Below are 22,147 nucleotides of genomic sequence, written 5' to 3' on the forward strand. Positions count from 1 at the left end.
CTTATTTTGTACAAGTGAAAAGTTTAAAGATTTATTACACTTTTTGTAGTACAAAGACCTATTAAATACAAATTGAGAGAGTTCAAAAACATGTTAAAGTTCATTGAGTTTAAACGGTTACTTTTCTCATGGCTGATCATGACAAGAAGGCTTCAAAATAAAAACAGAGTAGCCAATAGTTACACGAGAAAATTTTACATATAGCAGATGAAATTAGAGATACAAGACCTTTTCCTATCAATTTACAGACATGTAACTAAAGCCCACCTCTTCAAAATAAGCATTAAGTTCTGTTCACTGATGGGGTTTGAGAAAACAAAAACATCTCCCAAAGGTTGAAATCAGCTAAAATCCTATTCTCTACCCTCCCCTGTTTCTATAAGCATTAGTTGGCAGAGATCAACAAGCATCTAACCTGAAATTGAAAATGCCAACGTTCAGAATCAGATTCTCAACTGTGGTCCAAAGGTCAAACCAATGTATCACCCTGGCGGATGTTAGACTTGCAGAGTGGGCAGGTTGCATTTATCCGAAGCCATTTGGCAATGCACCCACAATGAAAATGGTGGTTGCAGGGTAGAGTATAGAGCTCCGTCCCGTCTTCATATCTTGAAAGGCAAATGCAGCATTCCTATAGAAAAGTAAATTTTTGCATACTCAGCTTCAAATCAGGGGAAACCCTTGATGAGATAAGCGAAAACAATTACAAGATGAACACTATAGTGAGTGTGACAAACACTATAATTTGATTACATCTTGTCTGTTGTGATAATGTTTCTATGATGATACAATAGAATTGTAGCAATCCACTAGATAGCTAGCTTATAAATATTCATAATTAGACATAAAAGATAAGTAGCTGACCGAATCCTCTGGATGAAGAGCAAGTTCTTTGATACGGTGACTGTTATCTAACTCCACAGTTGAACCGATTGGTTCTCGTTCTTTTCCGAGGTTAAATGTTCCAAGTACAGCCTGACGAAATGTATACTTGGGAAGAGTCCTGATATCCTCTTCTGAGGCACCTTCTCTAGTAGTCATGGCATATGCAAATGCTACAATTGGAATGCAGCAACAAAGAGAGAAAAAAATAACACATGCCATCCCAATACAAAAGAGAATGAAGAACAAGTCAAACGCTAGAAAGACCACAGTTAACCTGCAAATGACCCCAAAAAATATCAGCATCGAAGCACCAAATTAGATTAGATTAAATGCTCTGCACACCAACAAATCAAAGCTAGATTGCTTTGGGTGAATCCAATTAAAGCTACAATTTTGAAATAATGAAAAGAGAAAAACATTTGATGACATCTTCAGATTGGATCGAGGAAATGGATTCAGAAAAGTTCAAATCATCTTCTTAGTTTTCCTTAAACTTGTTATCAGTGTTGAGCCTTTGTGAAACATTTATGTTGATTGTAATTGAGGGTTGTTTTTTCTTTCATCGTCATCCACTTATCCTTATAGGATCATGGGTTTAATTCTTCTGTTTCTTTTTGTTATTAAAAAAAAACAGTATACTGAAGATATACCTTTCTTTTTGCATAGGCGATTTTGTAATTGTCTGAGATCTAAATCTCAACAGCTTGTTTTGATATGTAAACATTACTAGAAGTCTAATCTGAAAAGATTAATAACTTAACCACCAGTTTTCTACTATGACATCTGCTGAAAGGTTATGAACTGGTGAAAAAAAATTTAAAGTTGAGTCTAGATTGAACAGTGCAAAAACGTGAGATTGCAGTTGCAACAACTTTCAATGTAGTTGAAGTTGCAAATTTCCAATTTGTTATATAAACCTATTGCTCCAAGAGGAAACATGTCACTGTCAGAAAGGAAGAGTTCTTACCAGTAAAGCCGGGGAGAATCTTGTAGAAGTGCTTGGCCACCCATGACAATCCAATAGAATCCGAAGACCCACCAGACAGACGAAGTCATTGTATTCATTGATTCCAACCTTTTCATTATGCTAGAAGGACATATAAGAACAAATTAGTCGAAAGCTTGTTGCAGCTTATAGATCTGTATATTTTTCTGTGTTTATTAAGCAAGTTCAAGACTCAATGTGAGAAAACAATGGGATGCATATCCATTCCTAAAAGAATACAATTAACTGTGGCCAATATGTTTGGCAGTTTTGAATTTTCCATACATTGAGCAAATTTGACTTTTATGACATATAGAAGAAACATATAGATTGTGAATTCACCAAGGGAATTCCATCATTATTATCCATTTTAAAGGTTAAAATTAGAGAAATGGAGTTCCAAAAACAAATATAAAAAGAAATAAAATTTAAACTCATTAAAAAGCCAAAGGAAAGTTATAGATGTTTTCTCTCTAAGAGGTCACCTACACTTATACCTTCAAGCATTTCCCAATATTACAAATGCCAACAGACAAAATAGAAAAAGCAGAATATGGAAAAAACTATAATTCCATCTGATAGCAGCATTAAATAGGAGGTATCAGTTTCTATATGGGAAAAAACAAACTAAAAAAGAAAAAGAGGAGAAATGAATTATACTCTGCAGTTATGCCAAATCAAACCATTTTCTTAAAATTCTAATCCATTCCTCACAAGACAAGTCCCTAAAACTGTTCAAATCGCTCAACTCTACAGGACCTGGCATTCCCTTTTGTATTAAGTTCCCCCTCCCTGTTTAGTATATTTTAACAAATCAAACACCAAGAGAACCCTATGGGAGGTGATATAAACTATCCTCAGTACTTTATCCACAAAATACTTCCGTGATTGAAATCAACAAAAAATGAACAACTAGATGCAATGTCTATACCACTGGATTCAAAGGAAAAACAGGTCAAAATCAAACTTCAAAAGGACAAAAGATGAGTGAAATTGGTACACATGTTACTTAGATTACTGCATTGGAAAGGAAAACCTCAAAGTAGCACATGTAATGCAATCAATTCAAGTTATTCAACTATCTTCACTTTTACTTCTTCCACATATGAAGGCCTAACAAAGGAAATGCATTGCCGCTACCCAACCGTTTCTAAGAAAACCCATGTTCAATTACACAATAGTTCACTGTTTCTCCCATCAAACAAGAAGGGGTTTCCAGAAGGGAAAAAAAAACGCACAAGACCAAAAATTAGTGTCTTCAGGTCAAAATTCAAGGGATTAGAAAAAGGTCAACAATGTAGACAACCAGAGACAGCGCATGACAAAGAACTTCCTCTAGCACCATGAAACAAAACCATAAACACTATTTTCCCTACCTGCGATGAGCCGTACGGTCCTCAAATCCATGGTGTGCCATACTCCTCTGGTACTCAAAGAAGACAAAACCAACATGCAAAAGGCATTGTAAGCCATACCCAGAAATCCAAAGGCGTAAAGGGGTAGAAGGTCGTTCCCTAAACGTAGAGAAAAGGACAACAACAGAGACAAGAACAAAAGCCAAATTCCAGACAACGTCAAGAACCAAAATGGGCATAGAGTAGGAGCAATTCTCCCTAATAAAAGAGCGACGACTGAAATCATCGGAGTCAGAGTGATCTTCGGCGCAATCGGCGAGTAGAGGACGGTGGCGGTCGGAGGAAATCAAACGGGTAGTGTATCGAGTTAAAGGGATTGTGAAAGTAGTGCTGACAGTGGGATAACGAAGAAGAGAGTGATTGAGAGTGGGTCTAAGAGCTCGTTGTTCTTCCATTATGGGAATTGGATTGTTGAAGTTGAGAGAGAAATTGGTGAAAAATGAGGAATGAAGAGTGAGGAATGAGGAATGAAGATGAATAGAATGTGAGAGGCGGAGCTGAGGCGGGTCGTAACTGGAGCTCCGTCGTGGGGTGGGAAAGATTCAAGATTAAACGACGCCGTATAGTGATACTACAAATCGTTTTAGAGATTTGGGGTACGATGATAGATTAATGTCCATTTCAAGCAAAAAGTTTTGTAATATTTGACCTAAAAAGTTAAGAAAATAAATATAATGGTGGTTTCTTAATATAGCAAAAAAAATAATATATATATTTATTTATTAATACGGTAAAATTTTTCTTTTCACTCACTATAGTCCGTCATAATTCAAATAGACGTTGATAGATATTTCGTGATGTTGATCGTGAGACAATTTAATAATTATTTTGGAATTCTTAACACACTTTAATAATTATTTTGGACTTGTTAGGCCAACTACTTTTTCTTTATAATCATTTGATTTTTAGTTTTTGAAAATTAAGCGTATAAGCACTTTTTTATTACATATTTTCTGTTTAACGTTTTTAAAAAACTAACTTCTAAAAAATATAGTTTTTAAAAATAGATAATTATTCTAAATGATAAAATTGTTTAATATATTTACCAATGTAGTTAAATTTCACTATCTTATAGAAGGTTGGATAATGATATTTTACAATCAAACCTTTAGAAATTTGTTTTCATTTTTAAAACTTTGCTAAAAATTCAACCCATTTACTTCATAAATAATAAAACCATTTTAAGAAATTAATCATAACAGAAATATGTAGCTTTCAAAAACTAGAACACCCAATAGTTTTATAAAATAAGTTTTTGTTTTTAGAATTTGACTATAAATTCAAGAGGTGAAAACAACCCAAAAATGATCCGCTTTTAAAATTTGTAATTATTTCACCCGTCAATTTTAAAAAGTGTCAATTAGGTAAAAATATTTCATTTGATAATTTCTTTTAAAATTTTAAAATTTGTTTGTCTTATAGTCAAACAAGTCCTTAAACTTTTGGTTATGTCTATAATGTGTTTAATAGATTTGTAAAATTTGGTTTATTTAATACTTTTTTAGAATTTATAAATGTATTTGAAAAAAAATTGAAAGTTTATTACATGACAATTTTAAATTTTAATGACAACAAAAAAAAATACTCAACAAGTTTTTGTAATTTAGCTAAAAGTAAAACTTGACGTTTAAAATTCATTTCCTTCATTCAAAATTTGAATTTATTAAAGATTGAATTGTAAGAAGAACTTTTGAATGTTGTACTAAATTTTTTGAGGTATTTAAAATTACGTTCTTACAATAGAATAGATGGATGAAGTGATTAATAAGGAATTGATTATTTCTAAATGTTTAATAGAACAATAAAAAGAAAAGAAAAAGGCAACCAAAAAAAATCCTAATTAACTTCATACATTAAGACATATATTCTTATCATCGAGAAATCAAACTTTGCCACATATGTAGTGAGGGCAAATCAAGAATAAAGTTTGAACTTGGATCTCGAGAAACCAATTTTGTCACTAAGTCAACGACTAGTATTTGTTGGTGCATACATGTTAAATAAAAAATAGTTTCACGAATATAAAATTTTAATATTAATATAAAATCAAAATACAATAAAATTTAATTAATAACGCTTTCAAAAATAGTCAAAAATTTGCAAATAGTTTTAACTGTTTTAATGTAATTTTTTTAAAAAGTTATATACATATAATCAATCATGAAGATTTAAAATTTAAAATTTAAAATCGAGCTAATTAATGAGAAAAAAAAAAAGGGAAGTGTGTTATTCTGTTAACAAATAAGAATTTTTATTGTTAATTTTATTTTTTTTATTGATTGTGACTTTATGGTGTCCTAATAAATTTGGGTAGGAATAAGTTATGAAGAAAAAAAAAAAAAAAGCACTGTTTTACAGTTAAATAATTTATTATTGTGTTTGTGACAACAAATTAATGAGGCATGTCAATGTGTTGGAAGGTACAAATTAATAATAGACCCCATCATATTTTTCTAAATAATAATAACAATAATAATAAACAAAGATCCAATTATTATTACAATTCTTTATTTTATTTTTCTTTTTTCTCTTTCTGAAAGATATTTATATAATAAATATATAAATGAGAAACAAAAGTTATGATTGGTAGAGGTTGAAAGTCACTGTTGTTGATTTTGATTTATGTGAATAAAATTTTAAGAGTCAGGTAGCCCATTATGGCTTGCCACCTTAAAATAATAATAGTAGTAATAATAATAAAAATGTCATTTTAAAGTAAATATTGTAAGGTCATCAATATTGGAAAATATACCGGCAGCCTTCGAATTTATCATAGTGTTTTTGTTTTGCAAGGTGAGAGATTAAATTATATTGACATTTGAAATAGTAATTTGGATTTTATCTATTAAAAGTATCATAGATTATGGATGAGGGTTGTAAACTCTTTCGAAATGAAGCAGAGAATCCATGATTATGTATATATATATATATATTCACAATAATGATCCTTTTTCCAATTTTTCCATCCATGATTTTTTCATATTTTAATACAATGGGTGTTTTAATATATAAAACTATAGGCATGCATGCATCGATCGATTGAAATTGATTTGTTCAATCAAATTGTCACCAACCCAACTATGGTAAGTTTTGTAAATGTTTAAATCAATCTCCAACCATGAAGAAATACAAACCACCAATTAATTGGTCAATCGTTGGTTTGACTCGGTTTAGGCGTTTAAAATTTTGATCGATTAGCTTGGATTTTCATTCTATTATGTTCACTCCGGTTTAAAACTAGTTGAGCATTAAAATCATGAATGATATATATAGTAGGTAAGTTAAAAAAGATGAAATTATATTGTTGTATTATTTAAAGTATAATGGTAGGAAACTATATAATTGAAAATTAATTACATATGTAAAATATTATGCTTTTAGCTTTTTCTTATTTTTATTTGAATATTAATATATAGTTGATCCCATTTATGAGATGGATTCTTCACGCGTTAATTAGTGTAATTTAATTGAAATTTATCTTCATCTTGCCATAATTAAAACAACAAACAAAAGTCATTGCAATAATAAGTACTATAATTGTCAGTTGTTGAACTTTCCAAACCTTTTGTCTATTGATGAGCTAAATTACATTCCCTATACATTATAACTTACACCAACAATTCAAAGGCAAAAGTGAATCCTCAAATCATATTTTTTTTTAAAATGTATTTTCTTTTCATATATACTAGAAAGTATAGTAATTCCAACGAGTATAGTTCAAAAATAGTTTAATTCAAACGTCTTATGTTGAGATTTTTAATCTTTTGTTGACTTTAATAAGTAATTTTTTTCGACCTACCTCTCTAGTCTCTTACGATTTTCTCCTCCCTCCCTACCTCTTTCTCAAGAACACACACATAATCTTGCTTTTCCAATTTAATTTAAAAGCTATAGGTTTATAACCGACTCATCCGGGCATTTTAAAAAATAGTTGTATATAGTTTCATTTTTTTTTACTATTCATAAAAATTTCCCTATGTTGAAGGTATTACCAAAATAATAATAATAATAATAATCTTAAAACAAAGGTAATCAATAATAATAGACAAAAAATAAAACTTTAAAAATTACTTAAAACATATTATCAATAACGTTCCAAATTGTAACGTCACAGGCCCAGGTTTCGACATCTCATTTTACTATTCTTAAAGGTTTATTAGAGTGAGTTTTTTTCACAAATCAACCCGAATCATTTTAGCATGCTTTGTCTTCACTCATATACATCTATGGAATATTCCTAAGAGGTCACCCAACTCCAAGCTAAGCATGCTTAACTTTGGAGTTCGTGTGATCAAGCCATCAAAAAGGAAAGTGTACCTTGGTGACATAGGTATTTCTCCTACATCCCTGTTACCTGGCAACATCATCCTTGCTATTCTTAAATACTTGTTAGAGTGAAAGTTCTCCCTACAAACCAACAAGAGACCTTTCATAATGTTTTGTCCTCACTCACATGCATTCAAGAATATTTCTCACTCACATGCATTCAAGAATATTTCCAGAGGTCACCCAATATAAAATTGCTCCAAGCTAAGCGCGTTTAACTTTGGACTTCTTATGATCAAGCAACCTAAAAGGAAGGTACACATTGTTAGTATAAGTATTAATTTTTAATTCTTTTAAGTCTTTCTTAACATTACTTTCATGTCTTCAAGATCCCTCTCATTCAGATGTGATATCGATTCATTCATGTCTACAACCTAATGTCGGGCCTAACATAGGTGGATTGAGTTTTGCTTAAGCCAGAAAAGCGAAGAGGTTTCCCACGCAAGCTTGATACCAAGAAAACTCAGCATGCATTGACCTAAGCGGCTGACTTAGCTCTCTCTTTTTCTCTCTCTCTATCGGCTATTATGTTGGGTGAAAAACGTGGGTCAGGTTTTGCTTATGCCAAAAAAGCGAAGATGTTCCCCACTCAATCTCTGATATCGGGAACTCAGCGTGCATTTTACTTGACCCAAGCAGCTGATTTGGCTCTCTCTTTTTTTTATCTCTCTATCGGCCGCGAAAAAGAAAGAAAAAGAGAGAGAGCCAAGTCAACCGCTTAGGTGAAGTAAAATGTGGGATGAGTTCACCCGCTATGAGAGCTTGCATGAGCAACCTCTCCCCTTTTTTGGCCTAAGCAAAACCTGAGTTGTCTAGTCCTTGGAGTTCTTTACCTAGCACAACATCCGAGAGAGAGAAAAAAAAGAGAGCCAGTTAGGTCAGGTAAAATGCGTGCCCAGGTATTAGAGCTTGAGTGGAGTGGGGAACCTCTCTCCTTTTCTAGCCTAAGAAAAACCCGACCCACCTAGTCCTTAAAGTTCTTCACCCAGCACAGTAACCAACCGGTATAGAGAGAAAAAAAGATAGAGCCAATGGGAAAATTATTCAACGGAACGGTGTGATTGCATCTTTGCAGGATTCGTTGAGGGCTCATCAACCGTCTGTTGCGTCCTAATGATGTAAGTTTGATATTTGTTGATAACGAATAATGTGATTGAGAAGCATTTCTAATGCTGGTACACCAGTTTCCCGACTTCAAGGCATTCCCTTACCCGTTTCCTAACATCTAGGCTGTAGCATAGACAACTTTTCCATTAAAGGAAAAAAAAGAGAAGAAGAAGAATCCTTCAATATCGTTTTGTGTAAGGCACTCGAAATCCTAGATTGTGTTCAATACGATTCACAGCTAAGGCAGTATAACATGAGTAGAAAATTGTTAGTTAAGGAATATTTGTAAGAATTTCCGCACAGCAAATTTCATTGAATTTTGTTGCCTATTGTGAAGGGAAAAGACCTACCCTACATATTTTGGCAACAAAATTTTGAAGTTCATGATGCCTTGAAGTTCTTAATTCATTATGTTTGTTGGAGTTGAATACATAATATGAAATTTGAAATGGCGTCATTAAAATATGCCTCTGTTGTAATTTTAAGGAGGTTCGACATTTTTCCCCTTATTCTTTTGCATGAATAAAATGTTTGCTATCTGTATGCGGCATCTCTTGAGGAAGTTGAACCTTGGAAACTTGACTTGGCATCTTGCTATCTGCTTGAGGTGTTTATGGGGCTTATATTCACGACTAAGCATATAATACATCTACAAGTTCATGGTCTGGCCTAACATAAAAAGAATAGCCTTGGAATGACAATAAATCTATTTACTTTGAAGTTCTGAAGTTGTTAAATATGCAGATCAAGCGAAGTTTAATAAATTGGCTGCATTGTGCATTCCAAAATCAAAGATATGCTTTATAACTTGTGAAAGAAAGTTAAGCGCCTCGTGCTCACTAATCAATTTTACAGGTAAAATACTTACCAACCGAATATCTTCAAGGAGTGAGTTGGCACCAGCACAAGCATATTATTGCATTCATATCTGGGACGAATCAAGTGTTGTTCGTGACTATGAAAATGCAGGTCATCAAATCTAGTTCAATGTATGATTTGGTTAAAATTTTGTAATCTTTATTTTTGTGTAGATATACAGAAGTAGGTTTATTGTTTTTCTGATATTTTTATTTGTATATAGAACTTGCATTAGTTCATTTCATCTAAAAATTACTTGTTCAATTTCTATCAAATAATGTGGATTTTTTTCACTCTCTGGACAGAAGGAAAAGACCCTTGTATTTTGAAACCATGACTTGCAAAGGGATGTTAAAGTTCTTGAGTGGAGACCAAACAGCGGGAGGACTCTGTCTGTTGCATGCAAGCAAGTACCTTAGAGCTGCAATCTTATCATATAAAATAAGCACTATAGATCTTAGAACTTAACAGGATAAAATCATTTCTCACAAGAATGTTTGCTGTACATTAGCGTTATATTTTAACTTGACTTGAAATCCCTGGACTGAATGTTCTTTCAGAGGTGGAATTTGTATATGGGCTGCTTCTTTCCCTGGAAATGATGCTTCCGTGAGACCTGGTGCCATGTCTTTCTTAGGATCATTCTCAAGAGGCTTCGGGGTTCGATATACGCTAGTTGATTTTCTTCGAAGCCATGATGAACAGATTAGTGCCCTGTCATGGAGTTCGGATGGAAGATATCCAAATCAATTAACAAATTTTAGTCCTTTGCATGATAGTTGAATTGATGGTTGGATGATAGTGCAAACCCCTTTCTCTGTGGAAGAATTCATCAAATGATTTTCTTTGATTATACTTGCTGACAATATTTTACTTGCTATATTTTTATTGTTCTTTTTATGTTGTCTCCTCACCGAAGTATTTCAACCTGATACTAGAGATTTCCTTTAACTCCTTAGCACATATCTCGCATCTGCTACTTATGAGAGCTCTTCTTTTACCATTTGGGATGTGGCTCAAGGTATGTCAAAGGCTAATCTTCTTAGTTATCATTGATAAGTAGATGGTATTTTTTTTAAGAATAGTACTAATGATAGAGAAAATGCTTTCGTTAGTAAGACATATTGATTTTAATTTTTTCAAGTTTCTGCAGATCTGAAAGAGAAACTATCTGCTGCCACAGAAGAGGTTGGTGTCTTATGTGATACGTCAGTCAAACACATATATAACCATACTATAAACATTTGGATTATATGTCCTAAACCCTATTTAAAACTCAAAACAATTTTTTTAGAACTAAAACAAATATTTTGTTTTTAAAAATTAGACTAAAAAAATCAAATTTTACTTCAACAAAACAGAAAAACTAAGGTAAAATAATTGTCAAATAAGAACCATTAACTAAATAGACAACACGTACAACAACAAAATTTTCAGTAATGATAAAGGAAAAAAAATTATTTTTCAAATAATTATAATCCAAAATTTTCAAGAAATGTAAAATTTCATTTAATAGGACAAGAAATTATGAACACCAGTTTCCAATTTTGACAATTGATGAAAGTATTAGAAATTGAAAGTTGTCTCCACAAACCAATCAAATTTTTCATTCAAAAATGTTGAATTTATAATTAATGCTTCTCATTGATACAATTTTTTTAATTCAACTTATTTAATTTGAGTTTTCTTGCTATGTTATTGTCGATATTATACGAAAAATTATCTTAAATGATAAAATTGCTAAAGATATTTACAAATATAACAAAGTTTTTACTGTCGATTAGTGATAGACATCAATAAACATTTATAAGTGCTTATCAACATCTATTAATGGTCTATCGGTTATCCTCTCTGTTCTTTTAGTTTAGTGTTATTTATCAAGCTCTTAACAAATTCAATAGTGATTTAACAAATATAATGTAAAAAAATTTATAAGAATTACTTCGGAGTATCACTTGAATTTTCAAAACGACTTAACAATGCTAAAATATAAGTTTATAACTCATAGCCTTCCAAAAAGCACAAATAAAAATCTCATTCTAATAGACCATGTTGTAAATATCGTTTTATCACTACTAGATCGTAAGAATGTAAAATATTTATAAACTTCGTCATATTTTTAATCTTTTTAAAGATGATACTGTATACTTCATTGTTAGTTTTAATAAAATAAAAATAGTATTTAAACATTGAAACAAAAAAAATAGAAGAACAAAATGAAAAAGAGAGGAAATAAATTTTCAAATATATGTAAATTTTATATATTAAATAAAAAATATGTAAGTTAAATTTTAATTAGCAAGATTATGTTTAAAAACAATTTTTTAATTCTTTTAAAGTTGATTAGATTATCATTTGATTTCTTATAGATAATCATTTGATTTCTTTAAATTTAACATCGATTTGATTTCGAATTCATCACCTTACAAATATTTTTTCAAACTTAAAGTTTGAGAACTAAAATTATATATACAAATTTTTCTAAAAGTTATATTTTTCAAATTTCAAGTAAAGTTTGAGATCTAACATATTTAGTATCGACCTCATCAATTTGTTAACCATGTCGGATTAAGGATGAGGACCAAAAGAGTTACTTTAAAAAAATACGAGAATTAAAATAAATGTTAATACTTAAAAGTATGGAGACCACAAAAAATAACTAAGTTTAAATTAGATTTAAAGAACGGTATCTTATGTAGAAATATTTTCTGTCAAATGAACACAACTAAACTAACCTAAAGTTTCACCATCTCTCTATAAATTTGTTAGATGCATAATTTTCACGAAGCTTACATTAGTTCTCGTTTTGATATTTAAGTTATAAGGGTGTTTGGCTATGATAGATAAGTGAAGAATAAATGTAATGTTATGGATATAATAAAAGTTCAATCGAATGTTACCTGTATGTATGAAGATGTAACATTTCTCTCGAGTTGTGTACTCACAATGATAGCATTCTCCTATAGGAGGCTCGAGACTGATCATGACCATTTGTTGTAGAATTACTAATTTGTAAACTACATTTGGTCTTTGGAAACTCTTAAATTGAAATCCTTTTCAATTTTTTTTTGTTTTGCATGCTTTTGTATTTTTCATCCGTCTTCTTAATTAAAATTAAAAAGTAAAGAAAAAGAGAAAAATGAAAGTTCTATTTAATATTTCAAACATTTGATACAAATAACAAGATCTCCATAATCCCCACTTTTCGGAATATCCACTTGATATCATGATCGTACTTGAACAAGATTTGTTCTATATAGGTTGTATGATTGCGTTCTTGAGTTCTAATAATAAGCACGACATCAAAACTTCGATGCAAACAAACCCATCAGATAGCTTTTCAAACCCATCAGATAGCTTTTCTTTCTTTCTTTTTTTTCTCCTTTCCTTTTTTCTTTTTCGGTAATAACAAAAGCAAGAGTTGAAGATCGTACTGTAGGATTTGCAGCAACAGAAACTGTACAGAAGAATTAGATAACCTCTTTCTCTTCGAGATTTAGCACCATACAGTAATCCTACCCAGATTAGGCCTCCTCAAGAGAACCATAACTAAGGAACCACATGAGAGCGGAATATCAGAGGATAGGTACAGCAGAATCCACTGCTCCAACACTGCAGAATTAGTGGAAACAAACATCGCAGTAAATTTTGAAGTGAAATAAGATGAAACAAAAACAACATTCTTGTACGGTTTCATATGTTTCGATTTTATAAATACTGGCATTCATAAAAGCCAAGGGATTCTTTTGAAACATACCACTGAAAGCAAAGGTCCTTGCTTCAACTTGCCATGGAAAGAAAATGCAACTGGCTTTGGATTGTCTCCGGGTCCTCTAATAAAGCCACTGCACAAAAATCAAACAATTGCACGTGCAGGTCAGTTGAAATTCCATGTTAGTTGAGTTGATGGAGTATGATGTCGATAACTCTCACATTAAGGATGGACAAATCAGGGGTGTCCTTTTAACGTCATATACTGCGATCAGACCATTAGATAATTTGTCTCCCTCCTTGAAAGAAACAGCCAGTCGCTCTCCTGAAGCATCCCAAGCTATCTTCTCAATTCCTTGACTGAAAGGATAATGCACAGTTGTCAAATTTTTATGGCTAACAATCTTGGTCATGTAAAAGATGGGCAACTAACAAATGAAACGTATATACCTGTTCGTCGAAGTAGTGATCTCTGGTAAGTCGACAGGTAACAGATGTGCAACTGAAGACAAAAATCATTGAGAACGCATCAGATTTACAAACAGTAACAACAACTGAAGGTCCACATTAATGGCTAGCGCACATTTTGCAATTTTATTGAAGGTAAAAATAGATTCATCACGTTAACCAGGCAACATCTGCAATAAAAATATCATCCCTGTAGGGGTATTAGGTGGAGACACGAAGTTAAATGAACATTACTCAACACCTTGCATAATGCACCTGAATCCAAACTGGGAAAGAGTTCCAAGTGATGACATTATCACAAATCATTAACATTAACCTAATTCATTAATTCGCTATTGAGAAATTACATTTCTGTCACAAATCCACTGTATAACATGGCATTGGCACAAATACGGTCAAAGCAATTCGTATACCTAATGACGGAGGCTTAGATGCAAAGTGAATCGAACCCAATACTGAAGAACCAGAGAAAGCAAGCAGTATCATTCGTCCTTCAGGATCCCAAATTGCTCCCTGATATCATGACATTGATTAGTGGATACAAGTAAAAAAATCAACTCATAAAAAACTTCATTAATTACAGTGGTGACTAGAAAAAAGATTGCTGATAACTATAAATTTTAACTTAACTGGCAAAAGTGAGAACCAAATAAAAGAATAAGTTTCGTGCAATGTGTAGTTATTATGTCAGGACAATTCTTGAATACTTAAACTAATAACGAGATGGAAGGCTTAAGAGAAGGGGCGAGCTAATAATGAAATTTCTGATGCTATATCTGCCATAGTTAGAACTTTATCCTTATACAGTTATGGAATTCAATATAATTAGTATTCACTTCAACTACTATATGTGAACAAATGGATTAAGTGGATCGTGTGTTGCATTTATACTACATCCTTGTCTATTTTCCTTATGACAAACTGAAGTAAATTGGAAGCGTCTGCTATCTGCCTGTCTATTTTTCATTATTTCAATTGAATACCAAGCATTTTTTCCTAGACCAAAAGAGTGACCGAGCTAGAGAAAAGGACAGGGACATAGAGAGAAGGGAAAATCCCTGGGCAAGATAAAATAAATAAAACATAATTTTTTTTCTCTGTACCGTGACAAAACCACTTGTTGAAGACCATTGTTCAGATGTCCATGAGTTCGTTTCCCAAAGATAAAATGTTCCATCGCTGCAAAATAAACGGCCTTATATACGCAGAAAAAAACAGACCTGTGTAACAAAATTCACAAGACAGTTGGTTAGTACTTACAATTTTGCAGCAAAAAAGTAATCTCCAGTAGGTGACCACTTGATTGTTGATACACACCCTAATCCACGCCTAATAGGTGTTCCCAACCCTGGAAAGTCTCAAAAGTCAAAGGAAATCTTAAAGAAATATGGGAGGGAGGGAGGGGGGGCAGGAGATAAATATTTGAAACTATAAAAAGTAATTTAATTAATCATCTGGTAAATAAGATGAGAAACAAAATAAAATAATCAGGCAAGTCATGTATTGTTGATATATTACTAACGAAAGCATTTTCCGTATCACTAGTACTATTCTTAAAAAAAACATCTACTTATCAATGATAACTAAGAAGATTAGTCTTTAACATACCTTGAGCCACATCCCAAATGGTAAAAGAAGAGCTCTCATAAGTAGCAGATGCGAGATATGTGCTAAGGAGTTAAAGGAAATCTCTAGTATCAGGTTGAAATACTTCAGTGAGGAGACAACAGAAAAAGAACAATAAAAATATAGCAAGTAAAATATTGTCAGCAAGTATAATCAAAGAAAATCATTTGATGAATTCTTCCACAGAGAAAGGGGTTTGCACTATCATCCAACCATCAATTCAACTATCATGCAAAGGACTAAAATTTGTTAATTGATTTGGATATCTTCCATCCGGACTCCATGACAGGGCACTAATCTGTTCATCATGGCTTCGAAGAAAATCAACTAGTGTATATCGAACCCCGGAGCCTCTTGAGAATGATCCTAAGAAAGACACAGCACCAGGTCTCACGGAAGCAGCATTTCCAGGAAAAGAAGCAGCCCATATACAAATTCCACCTCTGAAAGAACATTCAGTCCAGGGATTTCAAGTCAAGTTAAAATATAATGCTAATGTACAGCAAACATTCTTGTGAGAAATGATTTTATCCTGTTAAGTTCTAAGATCTATAGTGCTTATTTTATATGATAAGATTGCAGCTCTAGGGTACTTGCTTGCATGCAACAGACAGAGTCCTCCCGCCGTTTGGTCTCCACTCAAGAACTTTAACATCTCTTTGCAAGTCATGGGTCAAAATACAAGGGTCTTTTCCTTCTGTCCAGAGAGTAAAAAAAATCCATATTATTTGCTAGAAATTGAACAAGTAATTTTTAGATGAAATGAATTAATGCAAGTTCTATATACAAACAAAAATATCAGAAAAACAATAAACCTACTTCTATATATCTACACAAAAATAAAGATTACAAAATTTTAACCAAATCATACAGTGAACTAGATTTGATGACCTGCGTTTTCATAGTCACGAACAACAACTTGATTCGTCCCAGATATGAATGCAATAATATGCTTGTGCTGGTGCCAACTCACTCCTTGAAGATATTCGGTTGGTAAGTATTTTACCTGTAAAATTGATTAGTGAGCACGAGGCGCTTAACTTTCTTTCACAAGTTATAAAGCATATACTTTGATTTTGGAATGCACAATGCAGCCAATTTATTAAACTTCGCTTGATCTGCATATTTAACAACTTCAGAACTTCAAAGTAAATAGATTTATTGTCATTCCAAGGCTATTCTTTTTATGTTAGGCCAGACCATGAACTTGTAGATGTATTATATGCTTAGTCGTGAATATAATCCCCATAAACGCCTCACACAGATAGCAAGATGCCAAGTCAAGTTTCCAAGGTTCAACTTCCTCAAGAAATGCCGCATATAGATATCAAACTTTTTATTCATGCAAAAGAATAAGGGGAAAAATGTCGAACCTCCTTAAAATTACAACGGAGGCATATTCAAATTTCATATTCTGTATTCGACCTTGTTGAACTCCAACAAACATAATGAATTAAGAACTTCAAGGCATCATGAACTTCAAAATTTTGTTTACAAAATATGTAGGGTAGGTCTTTTCTCTTAACAATAGGCAACAAAATTCAATGAAATTTGCTGTGCGGAAATTCTTACAAATATTCCTTAACTAACAATTTTCTACTCGTGTTATACTGCCTTAGCTGTGAATCGTATTGAACACAATCTAGGATTTCGAGTGCCTTACAAAAAACGATATTGAAGGATTCTTCTTCTTCTCTTTTTTTTCCTTTAATGGAAAAGTTGTCTATGCTACAGCCTAGATGTTAGGAAGCGGGTAAGGGAATGCCACGAAGTCAGGAAACTGGTGTACCAGTATTTAGAAATGCTTCTCAATCACATTACTCGTTATCAACAAATATGAAACTTACATCATTAGGACGCAAAAGACGGTTGACGGAGCCCTCAATGAATCCCTGCAAAGATGCAATCACACCCTTCCGTTGAATAATTTCCCCATTTACTTCATCATTCCTAGGCTCATTCTTCGGTTCAGGAGTTGGCGACACCAAAAAATCGGACTGAAATGGAACAGGACTAAACACCATACCCTGTTAAACACCACAACCACAAAGTCCAAATTCCAATTTCCAATTTCCATAAACAAAAACATCGAGCCTGAAGAACATCAACCATAAATTTCAATTATCATTACTCACAAGGATTTTCCCATAAGTATCGTTCGCCCGATCATCAGAAAGGCAATCGGCAGTAACTAAATAGCAACAAGTTCACAAAAAAAAATTGATGATCAAAATCATTGAAAAAAAGAACACTAGAACTTCACAAGTGAGAAGCAAAGTAAGATTTCGATACTAACTGAGGTCGCGATTGATTTCGCAGATAGTAACAGATCCAGGAGGGGGAAATGAAGGCATTGTAAGGGAAATTCAAAGCCCTAAATGGATCAGATGAGTAAATTCCTGCCCAATTCAGCTCAAGAACTGATTCTGATTTCTGGGGAAGTTCTTGGATTGTTTGAATTGTGCACCGGATTTTCCCGCCTACTCTTTCGGGGCCGTAGGAGGATTTTCCAGTGAGATACTGTTTTAGAACTTTCTGAGAAGATTGAAATTAGGGTTTATCGAGGGTTTATGGGCATCTATTGAAATGTAAGATCGAAAATATAAAGTTAGAGCAGTTAATCTAACAAAGGTGTGTTATTAACGTTGATCCGCCAAACTCAATACCTTACATAACATAAAATTAAAACTAAGTTGCTTTCGAAAAAATCGTTAGCTCAATTTTTATAGTGTCGTACGGTCGACTTTTAAGGTAGATGTTCTCTATGCTAGTTGAGATACAATTATATATGATAGTTATACAATTTCAAATATTATAAATTTTGTCAAGTTGAAACAAGTACCCTTTCAAAACCATTTGTTTAGTTTTGATCTCTTTCGTGGTTTTGCTATTTATCCGATGTAAAAATAAGCATTCTTTTAAGTTCTTAATTATTTCTCATAAGCATTTTTTTTTTTTTTTTGTAATGATCCTTGAGGGTTCGAGCTTGTGTCCCTTATTTCATTCTATCTATAAAACGAAGATAAAATTTGTCAAATTTAATGTACATGAATATAAGGGTTCAAATATCTAACCCTCTAATCTGAAAACAAAAATCATACACCTATTATTAACTTCAAGGTAGAGTAAGATAACAAATTTTGTAAAGACCTTTATTTCTTGACGTGAGTTGAAAGATAATAAATAAAAAAATTGCATCAAATGATGAAAACGTTTTTAAATGCGCTACTTTTGTAAATTAGAAGTTACAAAAATACTATTTTGGAAGGTGTCCATATAAATATTATGAAAAGAGTGTATATTTGAATAATTAGAAAAGATGATGGTCAGAAAAATAGAACATAAAATCTAACGGACCAAAGAGCACATTATGGGCACAATTCTGGCCTTCTTCTTGTTTTCAAGTTCTAGGTGAGCACAATACATGTACGATTTCATCGATGAGGTATGCAATTTTATTTGAATCCCCAATTTTTCTTTCAAAACCTACTTTTTCCAGAATCCCATTTGGTCCCTTCAATCATTTCTGTCAAAAAAGATGGAGAAAGCCAATAGTGAACGCTCAAACTCGGTTAGAAGACAGAACAAGGGACCTCAAGCTCGACAAACTCGCAACCCAGCTCAAAAAATTTAGGGTCATCCTCAAACTCTACGAGCTCATGAACAATCGGAAACGCGGCCCTTTCGTCTCCTTACAAATCATGTCTCGTTGGAGAAACATTGTTGGTGTCAGAATCGGAATTGGGGAGTTTCTTCATAAGTACCCCCATTTGTTCGACTTATTTCCTCATCCGGTAAGGAGGAATTTATGCTGTAGAATCACTGGAAAGATGACTGCCTTGATGAAACAAGAGGAGAATGTTATTAACGATATGGAAATCGAGACTGTACAGCGATTGAAGAAGTTGCTAATGATGTCTGTGAATGGGACTCTCCATGTTCATGCTTTGAGACTAATCAGCAGGGAATTGGGGTTGCCTGATGGGTTTAGAGAATCGATTCTTGAGAAGTATTCTGATGATTTTAGATTGGTTGATTTGGAGATTGTTGAATTGGTTGAGAAACATAAGAATGGAGCTATTGCTGAGGTTGAAAAATGGAGGGAGAGAGAGTTTAGAGAGAAATGGCTGAGCGAATTCGATGTCAAATATGCATTTCCTATCAATTTCCCAACTGGGTTTATAATAGAAGGTGGTTTTAGAGAGAAACTGAGGAATTGGCAGAGGCTTCCATATACACAGCCATATGAGAAGAGACAAGGCTTTGGTCATCGTTCTTCTGGGGGGGTTCAGCGCCATGAGAAGCGAGCTGTGGCTGTACTTCATGAGCTTTTGAGCTTGACTGTGGAAAAGCTGGTTGACGTGGAGCGACTTGTCCATTTTAGGCGTGATTTCGCCATTGAAGTCAATATCCGCGAGCTTCTACTGAAGCACCCAGGAATATTCTACATATCAACCAAGGGGACCACCCAAATTGTTTTCCTTAGAGAGGCTTATGCTAAAGGGTGCTTGGTAGAGCCTAATCCAATATACATTGTTAGAAGGAAGATGCAGGACCTTGTTTTGTTGGGTCGCCGACACACGAAGCAGTTGGAATCATCCATGGAAATCAAGGAGAATGACAATGCAACCGAAAATGGAGACTGGCTATCTAAAAGTGAAGGAAGTTGGGTCTTGCCAATACTACAGGGCTTCGATTGAGGGATGTGGTTCAAATATATCGTAAAATTGATGGTTTGTGCATTGTTTAAGGGTGAGTGAAGAAGGAACTGTGTTCATGGTAGAAGCAAATTGTTTGTCTGATGATGTTTGAATGAATCCACCCACTCAAGGGGAACAAAGAAACCAGCCTTTAAGGTTATTTCTTTAAACTTCCATTATTCTTTTTTTAAAAAAAAAAAAAATCTATTTGAGGCTCTTGAAAATTTGAAAATATAAGCAATTTCAAAACTATGTGCTGTAATTGACTGAAAGCTCATTTCACCATTTCAAGAATCACACTAACTCACTTCGAATCATTACTTTGTTTGGTGATAAAGAAAATACTTTTTCCTTTGTTGTCATATTTTTATCTAGCTTCCTTCATACTTCGTTTGATTATGTAAATTAAGTAGAATGGCATGAGGTTATGAAAATTTGAAACTCTTCTTTTCTCGAGTGAATGGTATAAAAGGACTCCAATACTTATACTGCATCCGTTGCTGTCTGCATTGACTTTATTTTTACAATTGAAGCTTCCAGCATATTGTTTATTGTTGCGTTGAACAATTGTATTCACTTTATATGGAACCCCTTGATATAAAATGAATCCTCGAAATGAAGATGCGTTCTATTTCTTTATTCATTGACTGTTGCTGGTTTGATTGTTCTAATGTTTGAGTTTTCATTGCTGAACCGATTTAAATATGCTCTGTTCTTGTTCTTTTGGCTTAACTAGTTATGGCCAGAACTTCAGACATGTTACTCACGTAGCCTTTGTTTCATATTTCTTGATACCTTAATTTGCTTGTGCTACTATTTGGGAGCACTTTGCTAAAGTATTTTTTTTTTTTAAATGGTTAAAAGCACCCTTTTTTTAAGAAAAAAGCATTCTTAAAACATTCTCAAATGGGGACCCTTTTAAGGTTTTCGTGATGGAGAATGGTTGTGTCTTTTGTCCATGTTAGTTTTATCTCTACTAACATAAATGGTAAAACCAACAGACAACACTGAAGTTCTTGCTGCTGCTTAAGAGCCGGGCTTTAACAACTATTCTTGTAGGACTCGAGCTTGTATGAAGCAGCATACCCATGGACAAAGCTGGCTGATCTAAAAAGCATATGGAGGTAACCACTCTTCAAAACTGACACTGGTTTCAAAAATAAAGCAATCGGGAGACCACAAATTCGAGACCCTTTTTTTCCTTTTCTTTCTCTGGATTTGAAACCAAGCACCCATTAGGAAAAATAAAAGAATATACAAGAACCTACAAAAAAAGGACTCCAATCCAAAAAAAATCTATTAACCTGTCCATGAAGACACATTAAACCTCACAGCCACCCAGACCTCCCCAAAAGACTTCTCCATCCCTCTAAAACTTTTACTGTTCCTCTCAAGTCACACTCTAAAAGATAGCACATTGACAAGTCTACCAAAAAACCTCTTCCTTTTATCTTGATAGGAGGACAATGAATTCGACCCTTTTTATTTCACCTTTATTTGAATGGTAGCAAGTCATCTCTGGATTACGAGCTGGAGTGAAGTTTGGATGCAGAAAGCCATGTCAATGAAAATGAAGTTTGGATGCAGAAAGCCTATTGAGGAATGCAGGTGGACAAAAAGTCTTTTGACACTCCAAGAAATTTGGTTATTTTGTTTGAGACAAACGTGGGCAACTGAATAGAAACAACCAGAAGGAATAGTGTTGTATGATGAAATGATGAACTTGTTGAAAAAAGGACTACAAGTTTCTTGAGCCTGCTTCCCTCAATCAAACCATCACATTGTCTTCAATTCAAGGGATTTACTATGAGGATCAAAGGAAAAGGACATGCTTCTGTTTTCTTCACTTGCATTATGTTTGATGCTCTTCAGATTATAATAAAGAAGAGGTATGTGCTGTTCAACTTTAACTGTATAAGTTTCTTTCTATGCTATGGCTTAATGGTGAAGGGAGCTTTTTAGTTATATCTGGTATGTTTGGAAATATTGATACAAGAATCTCGTCTTCTTAAATTTGGTGATTTTCTATCCTATTCTGATCTCTCCCATATGGCTGAAAATCAAAT

The 22,147-nt window shown here is 33.2% G+C and overlaps 3 protein-coding genes and 1 long non-coding RNA gene across 6 annotated transcripts; 2 read left to right on the plus strand and 2 right to left on the minus strand.

The window, feature by feature from the left end:
* Positions 1-81: 81 nt before the first annotated feature.
* LOC101210500 (E3 ubiquitin-protein ligase At1g12760) lies at positions 82-3,781 on the minus strand. Its single transcript, XM_004136715.3, has 4 exons — positions 3,247-3,781; positions 1,853-1,972; positions 865-1,159; positions 82-631 (listed from the first exon to the last, which is right to left on the minus strand). The coding sequence occupies exons 1-4, from the start codon at positions 3,678-3,680 to the stop codon at positions 470-472; spliced, it is 1,011 nt and encodes a 336-aa protein (XP_004136763.1). The 5' UTR covers positions 3,681-3,781; the 3' UTR covers positions 82-469.
* A 4,658-nt stretch (positions 3,782-8,439) lies between these two features.
* Positions 8,440-11,162, plus strand: LOC105434991. 2 transcript variants are annotated; one of them, XR_004215018.1, is made up of 4 exons: positions 8,440-8,729; positions 9,574-9,707; positions 9,882-10,597; positions 10,730-11,162. It is a non-coding gene; the product is annotated as an uncharacterized LOC105434991 (long non-coding RNA). The 2 variants fall into 2 exon arrangements; XR_004215019.1 differs by having other exon boundaries at positions 8,441-8,729; positions 9,574-9,687.
* Positions 11,163-12,704: 1,542 nt separating this feature from the next.
* On the minus strand, positions 12,705-17,997 carry LOC101210745 (aladin). Its single transcript, XM_011653859.2, has 14 exons — positions 17,678-17,997; positions 17,517-17,572; positions 17,229-17,408; positions 16,273-16,387; positions 15,979-16,078; positions 15,648-15,824; positions 15,364-15,422; positions 15,016-15,103; positions 14,859-14,934; positions 14,169-14,268; positions 13,738-13,789; positions 13,510-13,647; positions 13,334-13,421; positions 12,705-13,188 (listed from the first exon to the last, which is right to left on the minus strand). The coding sequence occupies exons 1-14, from the start codon at positions 17,733-17,735 to the stop codon at positions 13,126-13,128; spliced, it is 1,350 nt and encodes a 449-aa protein (XP_011652161.1). The 5' UTR covers positions 17,736-17,997; the 3' UTR covers positions 12,705-13,125.
* Positions 17,998-18,693: 696 nt separating this feature from the next.
* On the plus strand, positions 18,694-22,141 carry LOC101211236 (protein ROOT PRIMORDIUM DEFECTIVE 1). Of its 2 annotated transcripts, none has more exons than XM_004136718.3 (2): positions 18,694-20,237; positions 21,083-22,141. In XM_004136718.3, the coding sequence occupies exon 1, from the start codon at positions 18,822-18,824 to the stop codon at positions 20,079-20,081; it is 1,260 nt and encodes a 419-aa protein (XP_004136766.1). In that variant the 5' UTR covers positions 18,694-18,821; the 3' UTR covers positions 20,082-20,237; positions 21,083-22,141. The 2 variants fall into 2 exon arrangements, with proteins under 2 accessions (XP_004136766.1, XP_011652162.1); XM_011653860.2 differs by having other exon boundaries at positions 21,141-22,141.
* The last annotated feature ends 6 nt before the right edge of the window (positions 22,142-22,147 follow it).

The sequence above is a fragment of the Cucumis sativus genome, chromosome 3 (assembly GCF_000004075.3).
Source record: "Cucumis sativus cultivar 9930 chromosome 3, Cucumber_9930_V3, whole genome shotgun sequence".
In the NCBI taxonomy this organism is placed as follows: domain Eukaryota; kingdom Viridiplantae; phylum Streptophyta; class Magnoliopsida; order Cucurbitales; family Cucurbitaceae; genus Cucumis; species Cucumis sativus.

Bases quoted from the DNA above. Each gene is read 5' to 3' on its own strand.
- LOC101210500 (XM_004136715.3), bottom strand. From the start codon at position 3,680: ATGGAAGAACAACGAGCTCTTAGACCCACTCTCAATCACTCTCTTCTT. The intron at 1,160-1,852 runs GTAAGAACTCTT...GGTCATTTGCAG, and splicing joins GATTCTCCCCGGCTTTACTG to GTTAACTGTGGTCTTTCTAG. The intron at 632-864 runs GTCAGCTACTTA...ACTTTTCTATAG, and splicing joins CTCTTCATCCAGAGGATTCG to GAATGCTGCATTTGCCTTTC.
- LOC101211236 (XM_004136718.3), top strand. From the start codon at position 18,822: ATGAGGTATGCAATTTTATTTGAATCCCCAATTTTTCTTTCAAAACCT.
- LOC101210745 (XM_011653859.2), bottom strand. From the start codon at position 17,735: ATGCCTTCATTTCCCCCTCCTGGATCTGTTACTATCTGCGAAATCAAT. The intron at 15,423-15,647 runs ATATCCAAATCA...ACTCCTTAGCAC, and splicing joins TCATGGAGTCCGGATGGAAG to ATATCTCGCATCTGCTACTT. The intron at 14,269-14,858 runs GTACAGAGAAAA...TCATGATATCAG, and splicing joins CAACAAGTGGTTTTGTCACG to GGAGCAATTTGGGATCCTGA.